Genomic DNA, 26,543 nt, shown 5'->3' on the forward strand with positions numbered 1-26,543 from the left:
CAAAAAACAGACTGACAAAGACTTTAAATATTGGAATTATGAGGCATAGGCTAAAAAACAAAACTAAAAAATAATTATGATGGTGATGTTGAAAGATATAAAAGACCAGCTTGACAATATTTATGGAGAACAGGAAGCCACAAAAAGTAACATCACAAGTTTGAATTTCAAAAAAGAACCAAATATAATTTTATTGTGATTCAAAATATTTTAAATATTGTGGCTTCATTTTAAATAAAATTTATAAATAAAATTTTATAGATTTATTTTTGTAAATTTATAAGTGAAATGTGTAAAAATTTAAAACCCAATAAGATTTTAAGTGTAGACTAAACTATACCTGAAGACTTAGTGAACCTCAACATATATCGGGAGAATGTTCCAGAATGCAGCATGGAGAAGCAAAAGAAAAAAAAGAGGGGGGATTTATATGAGAGGGTAAAAGACACAGGAGATATAGTAAAGATGTCTAGCATAGTATTAGAATTCTAGAAGGAAAAGAAAGAATGAGATGAAGCAATTATTTAAAGAGTTAAATGCTGAGGAATTTCCAAACTGACAAAAGACTACAGGGCACTAATTTTAAGAAGTCTTATGAACTGAAAGCATGATAAATGAATAGAAAACAATACCTAAACACATTAAAATAAAACAATATACCACCACCTAACTTTTCACTTGTAAAAATGGGAAGCAGAAGACAGTGGAATATTGTTTTGAATGTGCTGTAAGAAAATAACCTAGAGTTCTCTAGTAGGTAAAATAAGGACATTCCAGACACACTGGAGCTAGTTTATCTGCTCCTAGAAAATCTACAGTGGAGGAAATTTCAAAACATGTATTCTAGGCAGGAGGAATATGAGCTCACATGGAAAGTCTGAAATACAAAAAGAATTAAGAGCACAGAAAGTGGAAAATGTGTAAATCTAATGAATATCAGCTGTATAAAACAATGATAATTTCCTGTGGATTTTTAAAAATAGAAAGTTAGGGGCGCCTGGGTGGCGCAGTTGGTTAAGCGTCCGACTTCAGCCAGGTCACGTTCTCGCGGTCCGTGAGTTCAAGCCCCGCGTCAGGCTCTGGGCTGATGGCTCAGAACCTGGAGCCTGTTTCTGATTCTGTGTCTCCCTCTCTCTCTGCCCCTCCCCAGTTCATGCTCTGTCTCTCTCTGTCCCAAATATTAAAAAAAAAAAAAAAAAAAAAAAAAAGAAAGTTAAAATACACAATAACAGCATATATCAAAAAAGTATAAATGCATTTAAAGTGCTCTAGCTTCCTTATATTATCAAAAATACACTTTGATGGGGTGCGTGGCTCAGTCCACTGGGCGTCTGACTCTTGATTTCAGCTCAGGGTTGAGGGATCAAGCCCCTTGTTAGGTTCTGCACCAAGTGTGGAGCCTGCTTAGGATTCTCTCTGTCTGGGGGCGCCTGGGTGGCTCAGTCAGCTGAGCATCCGACGTCAGCTCAGGTCATGATCTCACAGCTCATGAGTTCGAGCCCCGCGTCGGGCTCTGTGCTGACAGCTCAGAGCCTGGAGCTGCTTTGGATTCTGTGTCTCCCTCTCTCTCTCTGCCCCTCCCCACTCATGTCTCTCTCTGTGTCTCAAAAATAAATAAATAAAAAAAAAAAAAGATTGTCTCTCTCTGTCTGCCCCCCTCTCCCCCACTCACACATTCTCTCTCAAATAAAAATTTTTTTAATTAAAAAAACTGATAAATTAAAAGTATTTCTGATGTAATTTTAAATTAATAAAAGAACACAAAAAAAGGGTATAATTTTAAACTGGTAAAGAGGGAGAATGATACATAAAAATCAGAAATCTAAAAGAGAAAAAAATGTCAGATTGGATAAATGGAAAACACTTTTTTTTTCAACGTTTATTTATTTATAGGACAGACAGAGACAGAGCATGAACGGGGGAGGGGCAGAGAGAGAGGGAGACACAGAATCGGAAACAGGCTCCAGGCTCTGAGCCATCAGCCCAGAGCCCGATGCGGGGCTCGAACTCACGGACCGCGAGATCGTGACCTGGCTGAAGTCGGACGCTTAACCGACTGTGCCACCCAGGCGCCCCACACTTTTTTTTTTAAAGTAATCTCTGTGCCTCATGTCAGGCTCAAACTCGGGACCCTGAGATCAAGAGTCTCATACTCTGCTGACTGAGTCAGCCAGGCATCCCAGAAATTATTTTTGAAGGTGGTTAGATTTAATTCCAAATATAGTAGCAATTACACAAATGTGAGAGTACTAAATGCTCCAGTTAAAAGTTAAAGATTGGTTAAAAAACAAAAGTGTTGTTAAACAAGAGACACATTTAAAACATAATGATGAATGCTGAAATTAAAAGGAAAATGCATAACTTACAAGCACCAACGAAAAAATAGCTGACATGTGTAGAGGAAATCATCAGACAAAAGATTTCAGTCAGAAAACATTACTATGGATAAGAGAGATACTTTATTTAAAACAATTTTTTTAACGTTTATTCATTTTTGAGAGACAGAGAGACAGAGTGTGAGTGGGGGAGGGACAGAGAGAGAGGGAGACACAGAATCCAAAGCAGGCTCCAGGCTCTGAGCTGTCGGCACAGAGCCCAACTTGGGGCTTGAACTCACGAACCGCAGGATCATGACCTGAGCTGATGTCAGATGCTTAACTGACTGAGCTACCCAGGTGCCACCACCCCCATTAAAAAAATTTTTTTAATGTTTATAAGAGAGATACTTTATACTGATGAAACATTCAATTAAACAGATACTGCTTTAAAAATTTTTCAAAAATGTTTATTTACTTGTGTGTGTCAGAAAGACAGAGGGAGAAAAAGAGAGAGAGTGAGCAGGTGAGGGGCACAGAGCACCTGAGGCAGGCTTCAGGCTCTGAGCTGTCAGCACAGAGCCTGACATGGGCCTTGAACTCACAAACTGCGAGATCATGACCTGAGCTGAAGTCGGATCCATAACCAACTGAGCCACCCAGGCACTCCTAACAGATATTGCTTTTAATTCATATGTACCTATGACCAAGTCTCAAAATATATAGAGCAAAAATTCAGAGACTACAAAAAGAAATAATATAATTACCATATATATATTGGGGGGGCATGTTTATATATTTACGTAAATATATACATATTTAACACTTGTTATGTACAACTTCAAGATACACATTCTTTTTAAGCATTTGAATGGAATTTATTAAATCTAAATATATAAAGATTAATAAGACTTACCCCCCAGCTAGGTGGATGATCTTCATAATTATTCCAGAACATTCATTTAGAACAGGCATTCACATTATTCTGTATAGTGAAAAGCTGAGTAGATAGTCTCTACCCTTATGAGTTTATAAGCAGCACCAAGTAGATATACTATACTGATATTGAACACTAGCGTGAGGCAGTTGTGGAGAGGATATTAGTTTATCTCATTCAATTTAATTCTCATTCTATGATGTAGGTATTGGTAAGTCTACTTAAGAGATGAAGAACTGGGGTGCCTGGGTGGCTCAGTTGGTTAAGTGTCTGGCTCTTGGTTTCAGCTCAGGTCATGATCTCATGGCTCTTGAGTTTGAGCCCTGCAATTGGGCTCTGCACTGACAGTGCAAAGCCTGCTTGGGCTTCTCTCTGTCTCCTTCTCTCTCTGTCCCTCCCCTGCTTATGCTTGCGCACTCTCTCTCTTTCTTTCTTTCTCTCTTTCACACACTCTCTCTGTAATAAATAAACTTTAAAAAAGGTAAAAAAAATGCTTAAAAAAAAAAAAAGAGATGAAGAACTGAGACTCCTAGGGATTAAGTAAATTTCCTAAGGTCTCCTCCTCAGTAAATGACAGTGCTCAAATTTATGAGCAATGAACTAGCTCCAGAAAAGAGTCAAGCTTGAGACTGGAAGTAAGGAGGAAAATATTCTTACAGAATCTCTAAAAATTAGGAAGAAGGTGTCTTTGTGTGGCATTGACAAAACTTAAGTGTCTACAGTAGAAGAGAGTTATATATTGAGCCAAAGCATTGGCTAATATAGTTTGATGAGAGAGAGTTATCTTAGAAGATGGCTAGTGCTGGTGGTTAGGAATGTGGGGATGTCCAAGGGAGAAGAACTATCATATACGCAGCATAACAGAAATTAAAATGCCTCTCCATTATGGCTTCTTATGCCATTGAAAATCCTTTTCCTGTAGCTCAAGTTCACTCTGCCAATTGCTTGCAGTGTCTGAAGTGAATCCCAATTTCTTTTTTTTTTTTTTTAATTTTTTTCAACGTTTATTTATTTTTGGGACAGAGAGAGACAGAGCATGAACAGGGGAGGGGCAGAGAGAGAGGGAGACACAGAATCGGAAACAGGCTCCAGGCTCTGAGCCATCAGCCCAGAGCCCGACGCGGGGCTCGAACTCACGGATCACGAGATCGTGACCTGGCTGAAGTTGGACGCTCAACCGACTGCACCACCCAGGCGCCCCGAATCCCAATTTCAAAAGGAAGGCTTTTACAACCAGGTGAAAGTCAAGTTGTGTGTTCCTCCCACTTTCGAGTTTTCAGAATGTGTATCTGTTTCACTGCTTACCATAGGGAGAAAAACACTCACAGAGATAGTGTAATATGGATCTTCAATCGATTATTTAAATCTATTCAGTATTTGAATTATTAGGGTCACATCATTTTTTTTTCCTCAACTATTTTAATACTCTGGCTGATTGTGTGTCAATTATACTAAAAAAAAAAAAATCCGGCTGAACCCCTTACATCCATCTCAGCCCAGCTGTCCTTAACCTTCTTTCTCACATCTTTACTGCAACCCCAGAGCTTTCCTGCAACACAGCCATTAGTGTGATTTTTCCAAAACAATTACTTGATTATATAATTTAAATGCTTTAGGAAAAACCACTGGCTTTCTCTGAATCATACCCACACTCAATGTAGTGTGGTATATAATGTTTGGAATCTGGCCCCAATTTATCTTTCTAGCCTCAGCTCTTCCCCTTCCTACCATAGCCCCTTACCACAAGAAACAACAGACAGATACCTCACTTATGGAGAATATTATGTTGTGATGTCTCTGTGGCAAGAAACTGGGGCCACAGAGGGTAAGTAACCTATCCTAGGCAGATAGCAAGTAAGTGGCAGAGTCAGGATTCAAACTCAGGCCTGACTCCAAATCATGGGCGTAATCCTTTAAACTGCATGGTCTTCTGTGTTTTATATGTTTTTGTGAATTTTTTTTAACCATATGAAACAAAATTAATTTTGAGTGTACTAAATGCTATGCATAATCCATGCTGTCTTGTATCATAATTGAGTATAAAATGTAAGCCAGTCATAGAGATTATTCTATCATTTCCATAGAATTGAGAGTTGCCATTAGTATCACTAGTTTTCCTTCACCTCAGACACTTAGATAATAGTAATAATGCCTTCTGTTCATTTAGAGCTCACTCCGTGCCATGCATGGTGCTAAGCATTTTATATACCTAACAATATGTAATAAAGCACTCTAAGATAACTACTACTCTTCCCATTTTGTGATGAGGAGACTGAGGCTATAGTAAGGCCTATAGATACTTGTTTAAGATTGAACAACTAGTAGTAGAACTGGAATTGAACTCAAGACCCTCTCACTTGACAGCCTGCGCCCTTGACTATTACACTATGTCCTCTCCCTTTAAAGCTCCTAGATTGAACCCCTTAATAACCTGGATCCCACCCTCCATGCACCATGCCAGACACATGTACCCTTATCTTGCAAGTCTTGTCTTCCCATCTAGCTGACAAGCTTCTTTCTGTTTTCATTCTTCTAGTTTCCTGGGCACGGAATGGCTTAAGATAGTAGAAACTCTGGTTATGAACAAGGGATTATTTTCCCTGTAGGAGCAGGGCTTCAGAGGAAGGGAACAGGAGTCATCTAAACCCTAGGTCAGGTGACTGAGGTGGGGAAGAAAAGACCTTCCACGGGGTTAAGATGCAAAGAAGACCTTTTAATTTCTCTCATTTTTTCTGCATCAAGATTCCCAAATGCCTAGAATCAAGCTGCTTATGACTTTATCTTCCCTCCTCCGTGTTCAGGAAAAGTAGGTTCTTGGTCTGTAGGTTGTAGTAATAAAAAACAGTGATGCCTTTTTGAATCCAGTGGCTCATTACTTTAGTCATCAATTTATTTACATATATGCCAGGCATTGTTCTAGATACTAGATATACAGCTGTTAACAAAACAAAGAACCTGTCCTCCTGGGCCTTGTAGCTTTCTGGGGGATAGCAGATTATTAACAAATAAACAAATAAATATGTAATATGGTGACAGTGTGAGAAGTGCTATGAAGAGAAAGAAAGCTAAGTAAAGGGGGGGAAAATGATGAAGGGTAATGGCGGATATAGGCTGCTATCTTTTAGGGTAGTCAGCGAAGATCTTTCTGGTATTTTTTAAGTAAAAACCTGAATGAAGTGAGTAACAAATCATGAGCATATCTAAAGAAAGAACATTCTGGCAGAATAAACAGCCTTGAAGTGATAGTGTGCTTGTCATATTTGAGGTTAATAAGGAGACCAATGTGTATGGAACAGAATGGATGAGGAAGAGGGTGGTGGGAGATGTGGTTTAAGAACAGCCAGGGCCCAATCAGAGCTCTGGATTTTATTCTAAATATGGCGGGGTTTTGAGCAAAAGAGTGAAGATTTTAAGCAAAAAGTGAGATGATCAGATTTACATTCTAATAGAATCCATCTTCCTGCTGAATGAAGAAAACATTACGGTGGAATAAGGGTGGATGCAGAGAGACCAAAGAGAGGGCAGTGGTAGAGAATCTAAGAATGTGCAGATTCAGGAAATGTTTTGAAGGTAGAGCAGATAAGGATTGCCAGTGGATTGAATATGGGGTGTTTAGTTTGAACCAAAAGTTTCTGGGTTTTCGTTTAGGCAGCTAATTGAATGGAGGTGCCATTTACCAAGATGAGGATAATGTTTAGGAGAGGAAATCAAGACTCTTGTTTGAACCTTGTGAGAGACTGTTTGACTTCCAAGTTCTTGGGGGAGAATAGGCCTCTAGTAGATGCCAGAATGTTAACCTTTTATAGGAGCATGTCTGCATGAAGGTAAGGAAGCAGAGAAATAGAAGGAATAAAGTTCCTTCTGAGTAATCCTTCTGATATTCAAGTGACGAAAAAGTAGTCATTTGAGTTTGTCTTATACACACTACGATTTCAGGGAAAGCAGTCTCTCTCTTCCAAAAAAAAAAAAAAATCCCTATTAATATTGTCTCAAAATTTCTGAATTTAAATCCAAGTAATTTATTCCACAATTAGAAATAGCTTAAAATGCAAATAGCTTGAGAGACAATTCATTGTTTATGGGTTTTTATCAAATTATAACAGAGCAGATAAAGGTCCTAAGTGTTAAAAAGGGAGAAAAGATATCATTGTCAAGAGAGAAAGATGTAGGGGCTCCTGGGTGGCTCAGTCGGTTAAGCATTTGACTTCAGCTCAGGTCATGATCTCACGGTTCGTGGGTTCGAGCCCCGCATGGGGCTCTTGTGCTGACAGCTCAGAGCCTGGAGCCAGCTTCAGGTTCTGTGTCTCCCTCTTTCTCTGCCCCTCCCCCACTTGAGCTATCACTCTCTCTCAAAAATAAACAAACATTAAAAAAAAGATATAAATCAAAGATTTCACAATCTTGCTAGGGACTGCCCTCTTCATCATAATTTCTAAGTGAAAAATGGAGAAAGTGTTCAGATCTTGAAGGATTCACTTAAATTTAATTTTTAAAAAATGTTTGTTCATTTGTTGAGAGAGACAGACAGAGCATGAGCAGGGGAGGGGCAAGGAGAGACGGAGACACAGAATCTGAAGCAGGCTCCAGGCTCTGAGTAATGAGCTCAGAGCCTGATGTGGGGCTCAAGCCCATGAATGCGAGATTGTGACCTGAGCCGAAGTCGGACGCTCAACCTATTGAGCCACCCAGGCGCCCCTTTTACTTAAGTTTATACTTAAGTGGAGAGTATTCATTTAAATTCTTTCTCTTCCCTAACTTTTAGCCATTTTTCTACCTTTTAACCCTTTATCTCTTCCCCAAAATGTTTTTCAACTGAAAGGCTTGTGGCATGATAAACACTTGTCACCTCTTTTCTAGGGCCAGAGCTCAAACAGGTGGCTCTGGAGAGGCTAATTTATTGTGCAATTACTCTTCCATGTTGCACAGTCATTTCTCCCAGCAGTGTCCTAGGGGCGGGATACCACATCTAACACCAGAAAGGAGTCAAGGCAGCTTTCACATTATTTTTTTTTTTCTGATTATCAGAGTGACACATGGTTACTGACAAAATTTTTAACAAGAAAGTTTAAAAAAAAAATAACGGAAGTTTAAAATCCCTATTAGCTAGAGGCAACTCCAACAACATCTTGGCATATTGCCTTCTTTTATTCATTTTGTTTTCCCATAATTGAGCTCGTTATTGTGCCTGCAACTTTGCATCATGGTGTATTTACTTAACATTATGGCATATGTATTTGTCTACGTCATTGCATTTTTAGGGCTACATACTCATCTATAGTATAGCTGTATCAGGATTTACTCAAGGCAGTTTCTGATTATAATTACAAATAATGGGTAATAAACAGTCTTGTGCGTAAAGCTTTGTCCAGAAGGACAAAGAATTTGAATTTGAATGATTTACTAAAAAAGCAATTGGTGAATTAAAGGGTATATACATTTTTAAAAGCTTCTGATATACATCGCTACACTGATTTGCAGAAGGGTTGTAATCAAATTATTTTTGGGTGAAGGGGGTGTGTGTGGAGAGGGAGAACTACTGAAACTATCGGATTTGTTAGAAAATACTTGACAGTAATTCTTTTGTGAAAACAAATAATAATGCCTTTTATTTTGAATACACAGAAGAGAAATGGCTGTGTATTATTGTATACTAACTATTACTTGCTCTGTTTCATAGTGATAACATAGTACTAACTTAATATGAGATAAGTGTTCCGAGTTTGAAGAGTAGCAGATATGTTTGTGCAGTGAAAATCAGGAAAGTCTAATGGAGGTTGGATGATCTCTGGATACTGAGACAATGGGGTGATAGAGAGGAGGGGTCAGAGAAGGCATTTCCAGGAAGGGGGTAGAGTAGGAAGGAAGTCAGAATGCCTCTGGAGCAGGAGGAGCTGTAGGAGGACAGCATAGCAGCATGCAGTCTGCCCTTCCTTACACAGGAATGAAGCAAAGCTGGTAGGAGGCAGCATAGAAGGGAACACTTTGGCAACTGGGGTGATGTTGATGACCTTCGGGTCAACTAGAGATTTCAGGGTAAATTTCTGTAACATGGTGGTTAGGAATAATAACAGCTCCAGGTGGCCCTGGCCGTCTCCTAGACAAGTCCGTTTTCCTGAAAATAACAGAGTAGATACTCCTTGGACGCTGTGTTTCTGAACGATCACAGAAAGAATATACCACAATTAATTGATGAGTGATTGAATAGATGTACAGATGGAAGACAGGATGGCTGGAGGGATGGTTGGATGACACATTTGCTGTCCATCTAATAACTCACAATATTTATTCAAATGGTCATGTATTGAATATCAGCTCTATGCCAATCACTCTATGAAGTATTCTTCTATTATAACTGCTCTTTAGACTTTTTAAGTTTCCTTCATTTTAGTTTTTCTAGAAAAAAGACCCACATTCTCAGTTAGTCGGAAGGGGAAGGACTGAGAGAAGGAGACTCTTATATCTGTTTCCCTTTCTCTCTCCGGCAGAAAGTTTACCCAAAGATATTTTTCCTCCTGCGTTTTCAAAAGCAAATGTCACTTCCTCACTTTAAAACTTTAAATGCCTCTCTGTGCCTGTCCTATGACATAAAGTCCAGATTACATGACCTGGTCCTTTACATTGTTTTCACAGTCTGATATGCCATGATTTTGCCTTCCACTTGTTCTGTGTGTGTCTAAACAGTTTTTATTGCAAAATATATATAACAAAAATGCCCATTTTTAAAATCTATAACGAAAAAATTTTAAGCATGCAATTCAGTGGCATTGACAGCATTCACAATGTTACCACCACTATATATTTTTACCACTATTGATTAATAAAATTTTTTCATCACTGCAAATGAAATTCTGTAACCATTATACTGTAAGTTCTCATTTTCCCAACCCCTGATAGCCAATAATCTACAGTCTAGCTCTATGAATTTGCTTATTCTAGATATTTCAGTTTAAGTGAAATCTTACATTTGTCTTCTGTGTCTGGCTCATTTCACTTAGCATAATGTTTTCAAGATTTATCCATGTTGTAGTATGGATCAGCACTCATTCTTTTTTATGGCTGAATAATATACTGTCATTTGTGTATATCCCATGTTGTTGATATATCTGTCTATTGTGGGACACTGGGTTGTTTCCATCTCTGGGCTTTTCTGAACAATGCTACAGTGGACACCAGTGTACAAGGATGTGTTTCAGTGCCTGGTTTCAATTTTTTTGTGTATTGCCTAGGTGCACAAATGCTGGGTCATATGGTTGCAATTGTTTTTTCTTTTTTTTTTCTTTCTTTTTTTTTGGGGGGGGTTTATTTACTTTTGAGAGAGAGACAGAGACAGAATGTGAGCCAGGGAGGGTCAGAGAGAGAGGGAGACACAGAATCCGAAGCAGGCTCCAGGCTCTGAGCTGTCAGCACAAAGCCTGATGTGGGGCTAGAACTCACGAACTGGGAGATCATGACCTGAGCCGAAGTTGGACTCCCAACAGACTGAGCCACCCAGGCGCCCCATATGGTTGCAATTCTTACAGCAGTTCTTACAAAGTACTACATACATCTGAGGAAAAGCCCCTCTTGGAAAGGGGCTGTCTTAAAGTATTAAAATCTTACATAAAATTGTCAACACCACACAATATGTTTGGGCCGTGAGGAGAAAGGAAAAGAGAAGATACAAGTCATAAACTGATGTGTCAGAAATGATCAATTTGGGAAACTGAATTTATCACCACTATTAAAGGGCTCAATTATTTTGTTGGGATGAGCACTGGGTGTTGTATGTAAGTGATGAATCATGGGAATCTATTCCCAAATCAAGAGCACACTGTATTCACTATATGTAAGCTAACTTGACAATAAGTTATATTTTAAAAAAAAGGGCCCAAATATTTTACATAGTGATTCCAAATATTAATTTTGATTATAAAGTATCAAGTTTATTTCATTTTGTATGGTTTCATGATTTTTAATGGGAAACACCATAATAAAGGTGTTTTTTGTATTGTGGGTCCATTAGTCATGAAATCAATTTGTTTGCTATGATCAACAAAAAAGAAAATATAATTGCATAGAAAATACAAGAATGCATTATGCCTAGGTAAACTAAATATTATTTTGTGAAATTTTTGTTTCAGTTACATGTGTGTACCATAATATATATTTCTTATTGTGGGATGTGACCAGAAAAAAAAAAATAGTTTGAAGTCACTAGTATGGTGGAAAAGTCTTCAGAATTAGCCAGGCCTCAGTTTGAATCTGAGCTCTGGGTGACTTTTGCAAGTTATTTACCTAACTTCTGTGGATCAATCCCCTCATCAAAAAAGGGAGAGTAAATAATATCTCCTTCCGTTTGGTGTGTATGTGTGAAAAGATTAGAGATTCCTTAAGTAGAATGCCTAAAATATTGTTAATGATACAAATATATAATTGCTTCCAAGCGTCCCCAAAATAATGCACTCTACATAAAAACACTTCATTCACTTAGGAGGAAGAGGATCTGAGGATGTGTGTTATTGATGACTACATCTGTTTGTTATATCTGTAGTCTAAAACTACATTGCTCAGTCTTTTTCTCCAATTTGATTTAGTAAGGAGATTTGAGTTCTTTCCCCTTCCTAGTCTCACGTTGTACTTATCTATATTATGGACTTTTGGCACTTAATTATACATTTGTCATATTTTCTAATCATTTCATAGTTCAGCTGTGTTACAAACTTTTACATCTCTTCTAGTGCTTAAAACAGTGCTGGGCACATTACAGAGTGAAGGATGAGAATCTATTAAATGTGGCCCATAGCACACCTTTTGCAAAGTATCACTTGTATAAGGGGAAGCAGATGAAATCCTGATTCTGCCAGTATTTCTCACCCAATCTACTCCATGCTAAACAGGTCAGTTAGGCACTAAGTCATGTCTCTGGGTAGTACAAGTGGAAGGTGTGAACAGAGAAACCACTTTATCTGAGGACAGTCGAAAATTAGATCCTACTTTCCCCTCCCCACTCCTTTTCCCATCGGGGAGGGGACATTTATAAGCCCTGAGGACCAGGGTCCAGAAACCGGCTGGCGTCCTGAGCTCCAGAGGCTTGCCAGCACGCACGATCTCCCGCACTGAGAGCCCTTCTTCCCAGATGAATTCTCATAGTATCACAGACGCGCGCAGTGTCGATCGATACTGGATGGCAGACGTGCTCCCGCCGTCAAGTGTAGGCACAGGGCGGTGGATTTAGCCGGCCTGCCGCTCGGTCGCAGCTTCTCATCAGCTCAATAAGGGCAGAGGACGTTAACCCGTTCCCCGGCGGACACCCACTCGGTCGCCTCCCGACACCCGCTGTCCGCAGCCCCTTCCCCTCGACTTCCCCCCACTCGGCCTCCCTCAGACTCCCACGCGTGTCGGGGGTGCGATGCAGCAGGGGCCCGGCCCGAAAGGAGGGCGCCCATCGGTTGCCTCTCCGCCCGGCTCCCTGGACGGTCCTTGGAGGCAGCTGAGGCAGGGAGTACCGAGCTTCTTCACACTCCGGACCTTACCTTTTTATATCTTCTTCCGCTGGTGGGCGGCAGGGGGAGGCGGCAGCCCCGAAGCCAGCTGCTGGGGCCGCGCGGAGGCCACTGCGTGGTGGGGTGGGGGCACGCGCCGCAGCCAACCTCTTGGACCCCTGAGAGCCCAGCCAGGCGAAAACCCCGCCCCTGGCGCCCGCTCCCACTCCTGATTGGCCGGTCCAGCCTGAAGGCTACCGGTGGTCCCCCGGCCCGAATCTCAGCTATAAAGGCAGCCCACGCATGACGGCTGTGGCGAAGCTCGGGTAGCTGCGGTGCTCGTCCGCTTTCAGCCCCCGCGGCGCCCCCTTTACTCCTTGCCCCCAGAGCGCTCCCGACTCCACCATGCCGAGGGGCTTCCTGGTAAAGCGAACTAAACGGACAGGGGGCTCCTACCGAGTGCGCCTAGCTGAGCGGATCTTCCCACTGCTGGGGCCCCAGGGGGCGCCGCCCTTCCCCGAGGAGGCTTCCAGTGCTCCCCAGCCAGGTGCGGAGCAGGTGGCACCCCCCACCCTGGAGGAGGAGGCGTCAGCCCGCGAGCTGTCGGGGTCGTCCTGTCAGGCGGCTAGGGTGAGCCCAGGGGAGGGCGGGCAGGAAGGTGCTGCGGAGTGGAGGGCGGATGGCAGGGAGGGCCCCGGGCCCAGCCCCAGCCCCACCAAGCCGGCGGGCGTGGAGCTGCGCCGGGCATTCCTGGAGCGCTGCCTCAGCTCACCCGTGTCTGCAGAGTCCTTCCCCGGGGGTGCCGCCACGGTGGCTGCTTTCTCGAGCTCGGCGGCGCCAGCAGCTGCACCGACCTCCGGGGAGCAGTTCCTGCTGCCGCTCCGGGCACCATTCCCAGAGCCAGAGTTCCATCCAGACCCTGCGCCCCTCTCGGTCACCCTGCAAGGCCTAAAGCGGGCCGCTGGCAACGAGCGCCGTGCCAAGGCACCTCCGGGCTGCGCGTCTGGACCCGCGGCCGCCGGAGTCAAGAAGCCAAAGGCCATGAGGAAGTTGAGCTTCGCAGATGAAGTGACCACGTCCCCTGTTCTGGGCCTGAAGATCAAGGAGGAGGAGCCCGGAGCACCGTCCAGGGGCCTGGGGGGCAGCCGCACGCCACTGGGGGAGTTTATCTGCCAGCTATGCAAGGAGCAGTACGCGGACCCCTTCGCTCTGGCTCAGCACCGCTGCTCCCGCATCGTACGCGTCGAATACCGCTGCCCTGAGTGCGACAAGGTCTTCAGCTGCCCTGCGAACCTCGCCTCCCATCGCCGTTGGCACAAGCCCCGTCCCGCAGCGGCAAATGCTTCCACAGTCTCTTCAGCCGACGGGAAGCCACCTCCTTCCTCAGCCTCCCCAGACTCTGGGGCTGTTGCATCTTTCTTGGCGGAGGGGAAGGAGAACAGCCGGGCAGAGCAAACGGCGGATCAGCACCTGCAGGCGAGGGACAGCTCCAGGGCGGAGCAGCACCAGGACAGCGCCCCACACCCGGGCCTCCAGGTGTCCCACCCCGAGCCACCGCTGCCTCAGGTCCCGTATACGGAGGGGATGTTGGGGCGCCGGGTGCCTGGGCCAGGCAGTGCCAGTGGTGTCGGGGGACCCGAGATCTTCATGTGCCCATATTGCCACAAAAAGTTCCGTCGCCAAGCCTATCTGCGCAAGCACCTAGGCACTCACGAGGCAGGCTCTGCTCGTGCACTTGCCCCGGGCTTTGGCTCTGAACACGGTGCCCCGCTTGCCTTCGCTTGCCCGCTGTGCGGGGCCCACTTCCCTTCCGCAGACATCAGGGACAAGCATCGGTTGTGGCACGCGGTCCGCGAGGAGCTGCTCCTGCCTGCTCTGGCTGGGGCCCCCCCTGAAGCTCCAAGCCCAGGCGGGGCATCCGACGGGAGTGCTCAGCAAATTTTCTCGTGCAAACACTGCCCGTCCACTTTTTTTAGCTCCCCGGGGCTGACCCGGCACATAAATAAGTGCCACCCCTCAGAAAGTCGGCAGGTACTGCTGCTGCAGATGCCGTTGCGGCCTGGCTGTTGAGGACAGAGATGAGGAAGATTATGCGGTTGGCTTTGGAGGAAACAGAGCAAGGGAATTTCTGTGGGGATTTCTTGAATTTGCAAGTTTACCCTCTTTGCTGCCTATATTTTCTCTCCTAAAACTCCCAGTAGTCAATGTTCCGCCAGAGAAGCGGACAGCGAAATGTAAAATCCCTCTCTAGAGCAGGTATGTATATGATATAAACATTCGCGGTCAAGGACTGTCACTTTAAAAGCCTTCTCTCTTACCCCACGAAAATAGGATTTCCCCCCTCATTCTGGAGACCCTAACGAATCCTATATGACTTGTAATTCCTATGGAAAGTCGTAGTGAATACGTGCATGTCTCAATATCTGCAAATGATTCTAACTACCAAAAGTGGTAGTCTTTTTGTTTTTTTTTTTTCTTGCCATTGCAGGCGCCTATGTAGTTTCTGTCTCAATAGGGTCAGATTTCTTGCATTGTATATTCTGTGAATTAAAAGTTATGTGATTGGTGCCAAACGTACAGGGGGTTGGGGAAAGACTCAAGACCTCTGCCTGTGGGCAGGAAATGTAAGGGGATGTTTGCGCTTTGGGGGGATATGGGGATCTCCCTGTAAACGTTCTCTTTCTCAAGTATTAGTAGTCCATTCTTAAGTTAGTGTTTGGAGGTGGAGAGGGTGCTACTTTACTTGGAGGGGGTTGAGATACCCCCAAATTCTCACCTTTAGCTTTTTTGTGTGTTTTCAGGAAGAGATACTTTAACAGATTTTTTTTTGGGGGGGGAATATAAAACTCATTTCTGGAAGTTTGACTGTTTTAGTAGGGTTTCATCCAAATTGTTTAATCCTTCTGTTGTAAATCTTATACAGTGTTATATATGAAACTATGTTCAGCTTAAGGAAGATGTTAATACCTATCTATCTATAATCCACTATGGAACTGAATGACTTTTCATTCAATATTCATTTTTCAGCAGCAATCTGTTTCTGAAATTTCTTTTTGTAAACCATATTCAGTGCACACTCTGTACCCATGCTCTAATAGCCAGAGTTTGGGACACTGGCTGAGTATTGCTCGACAGATAGCCCATATTTGTAAGATGCTTACCACCAAATAAATGTACATAGCTGGTGCTTTCTTGTGTTCCGTGTTTGTCCTGAGAATCTCATTGAACACAGCCTATTTTTCAAAGCCACATTTCTTATCTCCCCAAAGCTAGTATCCTACTTTAGATTCTTAGTGACCCATTTAGATAGAATACAGACAGGAGAAATTATATTTTATAAATGCATATAATGGTGCAGAAATGCAATGGAAAAATTTCCTTTGAAGTATGGCTTGCACAGACTAAGCTCCAAAAGGCTTTAAATCTAAAGATACTTTACCACCTAAAAATGTCAACAGAAAATATATTTTAAGTATTTTTTCTTTAAAAAAGCTGGTAGTTTTATCCAAAGATGAAAAAAATGTTAACCATGCTAATTAACTCCACTGTTTCCAAGTTGGCATTTTCATTCCATTTTGTTATATTTCATCAATCCATTAGCTGTTCATTATTAAAAAATGAAAGCACCATAGAAATGTGTAAGCAGTTACCTTGACTTTCCTTTCTGTAATTCTTTGCCTTGGTTGTGGGAAACTATCTATACTGTTTAACCTTGTTCCCAGGGACTCGTTTATCTTCTACATAAGCTTTCATAGGAATTTTGTCTTCCACAGTTTCCTAGGAATCTATTTTTATTTACAAGAAAACAAAAACTTAAGTGCATAGGAACTCTGAAAGGTTATTTAGAAACTGTCTGCAAGTTTTTTTCTTCCCTGAATGTGTATTACCAAACAAAATGAAACTTAAAAATCAAAGAAGCAGAAGGCTAAGCTTAATTGATGCTTTAACCAAGTGTATTGGGTTAAATTTCTGGCCAGCCCTTACAAAGGTATAAAATTGCCTGCATTTTTAACGACTATGGTAGAATCTCTGAGAAATAACTTGGGGTGTATCCTAACTAAAGAACTTGAATTCATTTTTCATGATTTGCTAAGATAACCTAGGTTTATGCTTTACATCTCTCCATCAATCACATAGTTCTACTTATTAAGTCTGAAAATATATTAAAGACAAATAGATGAGAAATATAAAAGACAAATCAATGCTCATAGACATTGTGATAAGAATATTTTTATTGTATTATTAAATACCATATCTTTTTCTTTCACTGTTACAAATTTGTAGATACTACATGAATGATGATACATAATTTATATTTTATAGTTTGCCGGTATGATGTATTTACACATGCAGTTAGTACTGATGTCATGCTACATTTCCTTAGGAGATGCCCGTTCAAAACAAAATATGAACAAAATGTGAGCAGCTTATTTATTGTAGGAAAGTATTTCTGGGGGGGGGAGGAATGTATACCAGCTTGCACCAGCAAGTTCAGTATTAATATAATATTTAACTTAGACTCCTGGGTCATGTTCCCTTTTTAAATACACATAATTTAAGCAACACATTTATATCAGAAAAGTTTTTTCTTTTCTTTCTTTCTCCCCATCCCCCCGTTACCCTCTTTCTGGTACTTAGTAAAGAACAACGATACACCAGGATCCAGCAGCCAATAATACAGGGCCACAATCTCAAAAATGGCATTTAACAGTGATACCATTTAAAAAGCAAAACATTAGAAAAATATTTGGAAGCTAAACATAAATCAAAGTTCAGCACAGTGATTTTTCTTGTTATTAGATATATCATGGCATCACCTGCACAGCCAAGAAATGAGGCATCGCTTTGGGAAGAAAAAGTTAATGCTAAAATTATGTTAGTTGGAATTTGGAATACTAAACAACCATTTATTTTAAGTGTTTTATTTTCATAACATAAATAATCCATACACATCCTGTGTATTAAGATTTGCAACTTTTGCTATAACTTTACAAATGCTTAAATTTAAAAATTTACATTTGTAAAAAACAATCATATATTTACTGAGCCATAAAGTTGCAATGGGGCACGATAAATAAAATAATGAGACTATCCAATTATATTTTGGCTCAGAGTTAATCATGAAATTAAAAGTGAAACTGCTTAGACATAATTATCTAGGAAGGTAAAGGGTGTAGAATAAAACTCCACCCCCCAAAAATATGGCAGCTTAGAGTATTGGGGGGGAAAAACCAACTGAATAAACAGTCCAAACCTATTAAGTTACAAATTACTTAAATCCAGTGTTTTTTAAAAATAAATGTTCAGGAAGATACATGCAAGTTATGGCAAACACGAAGGCCTGAAAGGGTTAACACTATGTTCATGCTAAGGTGGCTACTGCTGATCACACTGCTGGGCTGCTTGTCTCCTTAGGATTTATTGGCTGAGCCAGAGGATCGACGCAGCTTCATGGACATGCGGCTTTTGCTAGTTCGAGGAGACATTGGAGAGGCCAGGTCAGCCCCGTCTACCTGCGTTGCTGTGGGAGTTTCACTGGATAGAATCTCTGGGTAGGAGCCTGTGGGAAATATTAAGAGCATTAGCACATGTCGTCTGGCCTCTCACCCCATAAGATATAATCTGCTACTCATCTGTAGCATGGATCCCAACCCTTAATGAGTTCTTTTGAGGGGAAAAAGCAAGGCCAAAACTTGCCTTTTAGAACAGCCTACTAAGATTTTATTTAAAACCCAGTCATCTGGTGGCTCACGTAATTATATTAGCAAGAAAGCACCAATCACTGTTTCCAGAGCCAGGACTAACCAGAGAGCTCCTCAGAAAAAGCAATGGGAAGCAAAATCTTTGGGCCAGACAGGACAGGGATCCAAAGCATCATTAGCATGCAGGGAAGGGCTTAAGAAGCAGGTGAGAGAAGGACCAATTCCTATCTCTAAAGTACAGGGTATAACCAAGAAAAGGGTATCCACTGCTCAAACTTGAAAACAACAGCACCGAATGGTTCTAAAAAGAAATTCAACACAATGAGACCATTATACACGCTGGGTATTTAAATATGCTTTTAGAAAGGGGCAAAATAAATTCCTAGGGGAAGGAGGAAGACAAGAACTCTTATCTGAAATTTAATAAAAGACAAGTTGACGCCTCAAAATATCTTCCATTTAGAAGAGATAAGCAATGCTTTTGTTTTCCTTAACTTAAATTTTTGCAGTTACTCCATCCAGTCACAGCAAGTAAATAGCCAGTAGGATGAACAAACATTAAAAGAAGCAAAAACAAATTCAAATTGGAAAATTTTTTTGTGTTATTTACGAAGTAGTATCTTTACCTCTGCACCGTATTTCTATGAATTATGATTCTCTAATATACAGCAATGCTATAGAACTTTGCACACTATAGGCCCTCAGATATTTTCTGAATAAGAAATTACATTAAAAATAAAAGCCCTCCAAAAAAAAAATAATAAAACAATCTGAAAATAGAACAAAAATTAAAAAATTCTGTATATTTTAAGACACTTTAATCCAGATTTTCTGGGCCTTATGTATGTGAACATTTTCTTTATGTCACAAACACCTCACACAGGCTGCAGGCTTATTATACATTTCTTCACTCTGCAGGAAAACTTTTGGCATATTTGTTAGCCAAAGGAGCACCTCAGAGAAATTTCAAGCGTGGAAATAATCATACTAACACTTCCATATAATGAAACATTTGTGCCTAAATTGAAGTTATGAATATTGAACAAAACTGTTCAATAAGGGGTACTGATCTTACAGAGATATATTATTAAGAATCTATCTTGGTAGAATACTTCAGAGTGTTTTTAAGGTGAAACGTTACAATTATACTTCAGAACAAACATATTATCAGGGAAGAAATATTTTCTCACTACTTGGAATCTAGGTCCAATTGCCCTTCTTTTCAAAGTAATTTCTCCAACAATTCTTTGTTTTCTAACTGAAATGAGGTTGGCCTTCAAAACACAAGGAGAAGGAAATATATTTCTGTTCACCTTTACTCTTCCTGAAGATCTGAATTGGTTCATACTGGACCCATACTGGAAAACCTAGAGGAGAATATGAATCCATGGCCCTTTTTAGGGAAGCACTGCAGATGGATGGCAGAAGGAAGGTGAAGAGCGGTAGCTCATGCTTTTCTGGTAATGCATATTATTCCCGGCCAATCATGAGAGGCCTTCCCATGGCTGTTTACCTTGAGATGGCCAATGTTTTCTAGCGGAGGTTTTGGGAGGAAGAGAACTATCACTGCATTTCTTTCTTTGTTGTGAATGAAGAAATGGAGTAGCGAGCAGAAGTGAGAAAACAAAAGAGAAGACAGATAACAGATATGAGAGACACTGCAGAATTTTACAGGTGTTAACTGAGGAGCAGAGAAGAGAGTAATCAAGTTTTTATTATGAAATTGGGCATGCAATGCATTAGAGTGATGATGTTTAACAATGGACAATGCTTTGTAAATTCAAATGTTATACTTACCAACTAACAAGTTCAAATAGGAAAAAAAGAAAAGAAAAAAAGTCTATGAGAGATTCTGTAAACATCTACCTTTTAAAGTGCTCATTGTACTGATGGCAGGTTATCATAATCACTAAGTCATAAAATCTCTAGAGCTGTACTGTCCAAAGAGGTAGGCATAGCCACACTAAAATTAAAAATTAACATTAAGTGAAAATAAACATGTGGGTCCTTGGTGTACTGGCCACATTTCAAGTGTTGAGCAACCATATCTGGTTAGTGGCAACCATAATCAACAGTGCAGATATAGGACATTTCTATCATTATAGAAAGTTTTACTGGAGAATACTGCTTTAGAGTATGCCAAAACCAAAGGGTATTTTCCTCAAAAACAGCAATTTCTCCATGTCTCCCTTACTGCCTGCAGTGTGAAATCCCCCTTCAATAAACTGAGAGTCAAATCAGGCTTTTTAGCATGTGTGGTATATAGCTTATCAGTACCTCTTCAGTTTGGCAAATGATATTTGTGGTATATACTAGGCATACTCAAACTCTAAATAATTTACAGTAGATCTCAATTTTAGATGTAAAGAATACAGTAATACGTACCCTTCATTTCACACCCTATTCTGCCTAAGTATTGATTTCTATCACCTGAGTCATAAAGAATGTTGCTTTAATCATTTCTATTAATATATCCTCAAGTAAAAAGTATTTATGGGGTCCTATGTACTGTATCTCTAATATTCTTATAGTACATACTCTGTCTTCATCTTGATGGTATAATTGATTTATACTTTGTACACTGATTATAATGAACACGACTTTGGGGTCTATACGGATTACAAAAGGGAACTCAGTGGATTGTTATTTATCATGGCTTTGTACTGCTTGCTGACAGGTATAACCATTTAAAACCACTGAAGTTATTAAAAAAAATACTTTGACTTTGAAAGTAGATCCAATGAATACTGAACTAAGAGGCACTGTGATGTTTTAGGAAGAATATGGGGACGGGTTAGACAGGCCCAGGTTAAATGCCAAGTCTGGCAAGTTACTAGCTTTTGGGTCTTGGGTAAACTGATCTAAGTTTTCTTTTTTTGTGAAATGGAGACAATACTAAATACTAGTTATTTTGCAAAGTTGTGAGGGATGAATGATTGCATATGCAAAGATCTGGCACACAGCAGGTATACAGTAAGTGTAGCTATATAATAAAGCTACTAAACAGATAAGAGTAAAATTTAACAGACTTTGAATCAGAACAGATGAGGACTGGAAGAGACAGAGATTAGAAATATTTTTGATGAAAATTACCACTTACAAAATATAACCATTGAAATGTGGAGGACACAACATACTGTTTAGTTTTGAGAAAATTAAAGAATTTACCCACTCTTATGTTGGTAGTCCCACAAAATATAACCTTACTTATTAAAGTTTTCAGATTACCCTAATAATCTTAGTGCTTTAATATTGTTAAAGGAGTTGATTAGTGATTAAGATGAGCACGTATGCACTACCACTGGATGTCATAAAGGAAACAGCACATTATTTATTTTTTTAAAGTAATCTCTATGCCCAACACGGGGCTTGAACTCACAACCCTGATATCAGGAGTCACATGCCTGACCAAATGAGCCAGCCAGGCACCCCTAAAATTAAACAGTACAGAAATACAGGCAAATAAAGTGGCTTAATTTTGAATGAAGATATAAAAAACTGCCATTACTGAAGATTTAGAACATGTCAGTCTAAAGTGTGTCATATTTTATCTCCTTACAGATGGAGAAACTGGGTTTAAGAGATTAATTTACTTGAGTCTATATGGATAATAAATAACAGAACTAGGATTTAAATCCAGATCAGTCTAATTCCAAAGCCCATACTCCATACTTCTCCCATGGCAACTTTAATCTATTAAAAAAAAAAAAAAAGATTTTTCAATGGGTGGAAAAGTAGAATCTTTAACAATATCTAATTTGTAAATATGACAGGTTGTAGGGCAATTTCAACAGCAAGAAGGGACTGAAAATACTTAGATTACACAGGTAATTATAATAGTTAAGATCATGGACTATGAAGTCAGATTCTGGCTTTACCAAGTATCAGGTGACTCTGGATAAACTCCCCCCACCCCTCAGGCCCCCAGAACTGCTGCGAAGATTAAATGAGAGAATGCACGTATAGTGCTTAGCACAGTGCCTGGCACTCAGTAATTGTTGAATTATTCTTTTATTATTTTCACTACAAAAATTATACATCTGAATGAATGTTCTATGTGGAAACTGAATTTAGTAATTATTGTCACAAAAGGTTAATGGACTTTAAGACTAATATTATTTGCCCCTTGGTCAACAAGACATAAGCCAAATTTTCAAGTTCAAAATACATTTGACTGCTTATAACTTCAGGTTTAAAAACATAACAAATATATAGCTTATGTTCTGTGTTGAAGGAAACTGATTTTCCTACTGGCACTTATAAATAATAATAACATCTAGGATATGTATAAAATAACTATCTTCTGAGGAGCTCCAGTGTGTTCTTTCAGATCATTTCAAAGCCTGAAAAGGGGAGGAAAGTTTAAAATAACTTTTAAAGAGATAGATCTGACCATAATACTGTCCTATCTACATGTGGCAATACATATTTGTGAATTAAGAGCAAAACTGCAGTTAGAATGAAGATTAGATGTTACTCTAGGTATTCATTATCACTTTATCTCTTATTTTGATGGCACAGAAATATTTGAATTTTATTACAATTTTCACATTTATTTAAGTAGGAACCTATATGTAACCTAAAGGAACCTAAAAGTAATTCAACAAAGTGGTATGTATATTAGATATATATTTATGTATGTCTATATATGCATAATAGAGACAAACACCAATCAACCTTCTAATATTTAGAGTACTAAAACTTCTAATTTGTAGAAAAACAATAAATCCAAAGAGAGGCATCTACTCAATTTAAGTAACAGAGTATTAGATGTAACTCTAGATAGACTACACAATAAGCATTCAAAAATATTTATGGCTGATGACAGTAAAAAATAGTGGAACAATTATGGGTGTATTTTTAATGCTGACATTAAGAAAGACAATATTTACTGTGAACTTTCAGCAAAACAGGATCCTGTTTCTTGTTGCTGCCATCCTAGAATATCTTTTATTAAAGAAAAAAAAAAAAAAAAACAAGACTTGATTTGAAAAGACAGTGTGATGTTAGGGAAAAATACTTAGATTTTTGGACCACCAATGTAACCTGGCCAAGAAAAGAAGTAATTTCATTTTAAAATTCATTTTAAACTTTAAAGTTGAGAGTCAGAGGAGAGAGATTCATGAACATAAAGTTAAAAAAGGAGGCCACTGTAAAACTTTTGATATTTTCCACACACATGCCTGACAAAGATAAAGGGATTTTTTTCCTATAATTTTTTTTTAAAAATAAAGGACAAGAAAAATCTAATAATGGGTAATGTAGTTATGGGAGATCAACAAAAGTGTGACATCACAATATCTCCTTCAATGACCTTAGGGATAAAAATAATTTCCCTTAAGTATCAGTCTACTGTCACAGAGTCCCTGTTGAGAAAATACAGTTATGAAATTTATGGATCAACTATGACACACCAAAAATGTTTTTCATACTAATTTAAATAACACTAAAAATTTTATCTTTTTTGGATTTCAATGTCAAACAGTTGATGCATTAGTGTTAACCAGAAAGCAGGTTTTAGAGAATCTTGAACCAAGTAAATTTAAAAAATAGTGGTTTTCTACACTATTCCACTGAATAGAATTATAGGATTGGTTAGAAAGAACAGATTATATTCTTTATATGATTGTCATACTGGCACTTCTTTAAAACTTGATTTCAAATGATTGTATTTGTTATCAATTAGCATTATTTTATATACATGGGTTACGCATAGGATATCTAAAGTTGATTCTCAATTACAATTTCGAATGCATTTCTTCAGTGTGACAATTGAATTTTATCATTATGCTTAAAAGTAAAAATCTAAAAAACTTCACACTATTATGTAAAAGTCAGGTCCCTATTGCTATTATGTGGTTATTTCATTTCTTTTTTCTCTCACTTTGACATAACTTTAAAGGGAGTTCTACGTGTATGGGGTGGTTTATGATAAAAATTTGGGATGACTGGAAGAAAAAGATAATCATTCTTCAGATATCATAATGGTTTTGCTACTATAGAAAAGAGCAAATATTCCAATTTTATACTATTGTGTTGAATTGAGAACCACTAGCTAAAAATTTTTATCTTTCCCAAGTATTAAAAAGTCTGCAAAAAAAAAAATGTATTCAGTAATACTGGAACAAGTCATTTACAGATAACAACACCCTTTTAAAAATTAGACTGCATGCTTTTATAATGGTTCCTGAGGGCAAAAACAACTTTAAAAAATTAACTGAAAATACTCTGTAGCATAGTAAATACTTTGTAGCATAGTATTAAGTTTATGTTAAAATACACATCTTCATTACTATTGATATAACTAAGTTTAAAAATATTTTTTTTAATGTTTATTTTTGACACAGAGAGAGAGAGAGAGACAGAGCATGAATGGGGTAGGGGCAGAGAGAGATGGAAACAGAATCTGAAGCAGGCTCCAGGCTCTGAGCTGTCAGCACAGAGCCCAATGTGGGGTTTGAACTCATGAACCGTGAGATAATGACCTGAGCCGGAGTCAGACACTTAACTGACTGAGCCACCCAGGCGTGCCACTAAGTTTTAATAAAGTAGTAAAATACATTAAAAAATGAAGCCAACAGAACCTTGACTTGGTTACTATGCCTCAGAAAGTGAGACTACTGCTTCCCACATTATGTAACTGGCCAAATGCACAATATGAGAACATTAAGAAGAATATGAAGGACTCCAGTTGGTAAAAAAACTACAATATGAAAACTGATGGCTTTTGTAAATTTAAGGGGGAAAGTTAGTCTGAATATAGTCCTATTAATATTTTTCAGTTGTGAAACTTATGATTCAACTATGATACATGAAAGTGTTATTCATATCTATTTTAATAATGTAGCTCAGTATTTTTCAGATATTCTCTATTACTAAACAATGAAATTTCCAATTATATTTAACTAGTTTTTATTTTGTTCATTAATTTACTTCTAATACCTTTCTTTTACCATCATTCTTCATTCCAAACTAAGTAATTTTAGTGTCGATCCACTGAACTGAATCTTAAGATCTCTTTCTCTTTCAAAAGATTCAACCTAGTCTATATAATTTTCTTCTTTGATAGGTGTTTTATATTAATTTTGAAAAGGCTCTAAGTTTTTTGGTAATATTTTTTTTATAATGGCAAATTACATGATGACAGGAATGGAAAGTTTAATTTTATCAACTAAATCTCAATTGAGATTTAGTCTTTTTTTTTTCCCCCAAATAAATTAGGCCAGAAAAGGACTACTATGCCTTTTAAACTTATTTAATATAAAGAACACTTATATATCATAATAAGAATTTGAAGACTTCTTGGGATGAACTTCAAGTATATTGTATTCTTTTTTCCTGTTCCCTTGAACACCATTCAAACAGTCATCTTTGTATTTCAGGTGCCCAGTACAGTGCAAAGCACACCACAGAATAACTATCTGATGAATTAAGATATTCAATAACAATGCAAAACATTACAAAATACAAAGACACACCATTTCATCAGCTCAGTAGTACTATTTTTTTCATGCTGAGAAACAAAAAAGGTCAATACAACAAGGTGTAACTAATTTCAACCAAGGGGGTGGCTCTATTATTAGTTATTTTTATCCCAGAACCAGTGTTAGTGTTTCATGCAGACCTGGGTTAGTAAGTATAATTCTGGAAGAAATTTAGTGACAATTTCTGAAATGTTTAGTATGAATGAGGGCAGTGTTAAGTTTGCTTATTGTTTGAGTTACAAGCTTAGCACTTGCTAATTTTTTAAAAAGGAAATGGGGGAAGAACAAAGGGTGTTTTGGTTGACACTTTGTCTTACCTTCAGATAAACAGAACTGATATTTAATGATCTAAAGAGGGAAAATAAAATAAATGAAACAATCATAAGGAGTGCAAAGTATTACAGAATAGGAAGGCCATGAGTCATTTATTTTCTTAATGATTTTTTTCAAAATTAGTTAACTGTAAAAATGCAGTACCCTCTTATAATCTTTAAATATTATAAAATAATTTACTGTACCAAGTACTTCTAAACCTAGACATTTAACTTTATTTGTAAAATTAGAGACAAGGCAATATTCCTGGCCATAAAATTTGATTCTCTAAAGTTGAGAGAGAATGTGTACTCAACTTGTATTTCTTTTGC

The 26,543-nt window shown here is 39.0% G+C and overlaps 2 protein-coding genes and 1 long non-coding RNA gene across 14 annotated transcripts in view; 2 read left to right on the forward strand and 1 right to left on the reverse strand.

Annotated features, from left to right (window-relative positions):
- Window positions 1-6,049: 6,049 nt before the first annotated feature.
- Window positions 6,050-22,257, forward strand: LOC121031661 (uncharacterized). Its single transcript, XR_005790823.1, has 3 exons — window positions 6,050-6,062; window positions 12,012-12,023; window positions 22,151-22,257. It is a non-coding gene; the product is annotated as an uncharacterized LOC121031661 (long non-coding RNA).
- INSM2 (INSM transcriptional repressor 2) lies at window positions 12,967-15,900 on the forward strand. Its single transcript, XM_040476957.1, has one exon. The coding sequence runs from the start codon at window positions 13,119-13,121 to the stop codon at window positions 14,781-14,783; it is 1,665 nt and encodes a 554-aa protein (XP_040332891.1). The 5' UTR covers window positions 12,967-13,118; the 3' UTR covers window positions 14,784-15,900.
- Window positions 16,924-26,543, reverse strand: part of RALGAPA1 (Ral GTPase activating protein catalytic subunit alpha 1) — a 278,603-nt gene continuing 268,983 nt past the window's right edge. For 6 of the 12 annotated variants that reach the window (XM_040476948.1, XM_040476949.1, XM_040476943.1 and 3 more), the window contains 3 exons: window positions 20,213-20,215; window positions 19,729-19,782; window positions 16,924-18,273 (listed from right to left, as the gene is read on the reverse strand). In XM_040476948.1, the coding sequence (XP_040332882.1) occupies window positions 18,125-18,273; window positions 19,729-19,782; window positions 20,213-20,215 (206 nt within the window). In that variant the 3' untranslated portion in view covers window positions 16,924-18,124. Of the gene's footprint in view, window positions 18,274-19,728; window positions 19,783-19,928; window positions 19,994-20,212; window positions 20,216-26,217; window positions 26,248-26,543 lie in introns of those variants that run through there. The other 6 variants (XM_040476945.1, XM_040476956.1, XM_040476946.1 and 3 more) reach the window with 5 other exon arrangements.

The sequence above is a fragment of the Herpailurus yagouaroundi genome, unplaced genomic scaffold (genome assembly GCF_014898765.1).
Source record: "Herpailurus yagouaroundi ecotype Mexico unplaced genomic scaffold, PumYag 141, whole genome shotgun sequence".
Taxonomy (NCBI): Eukaryota; Metazoa; Chordata; class Mammalia; order Carnivora; family Felidae; genus Herpailurus; species Herpailurus yagouaroundi.

What these genes read in the sequence shown, in the direction of transcription:
- INSM2 (XM_040476957.1), top strand. Translation starts at nt 13,119, where the DNA reads ATGCCGAGGGGCTTCCTGGTAAAGCGAACTAAACGGACAGGGGGCTCC.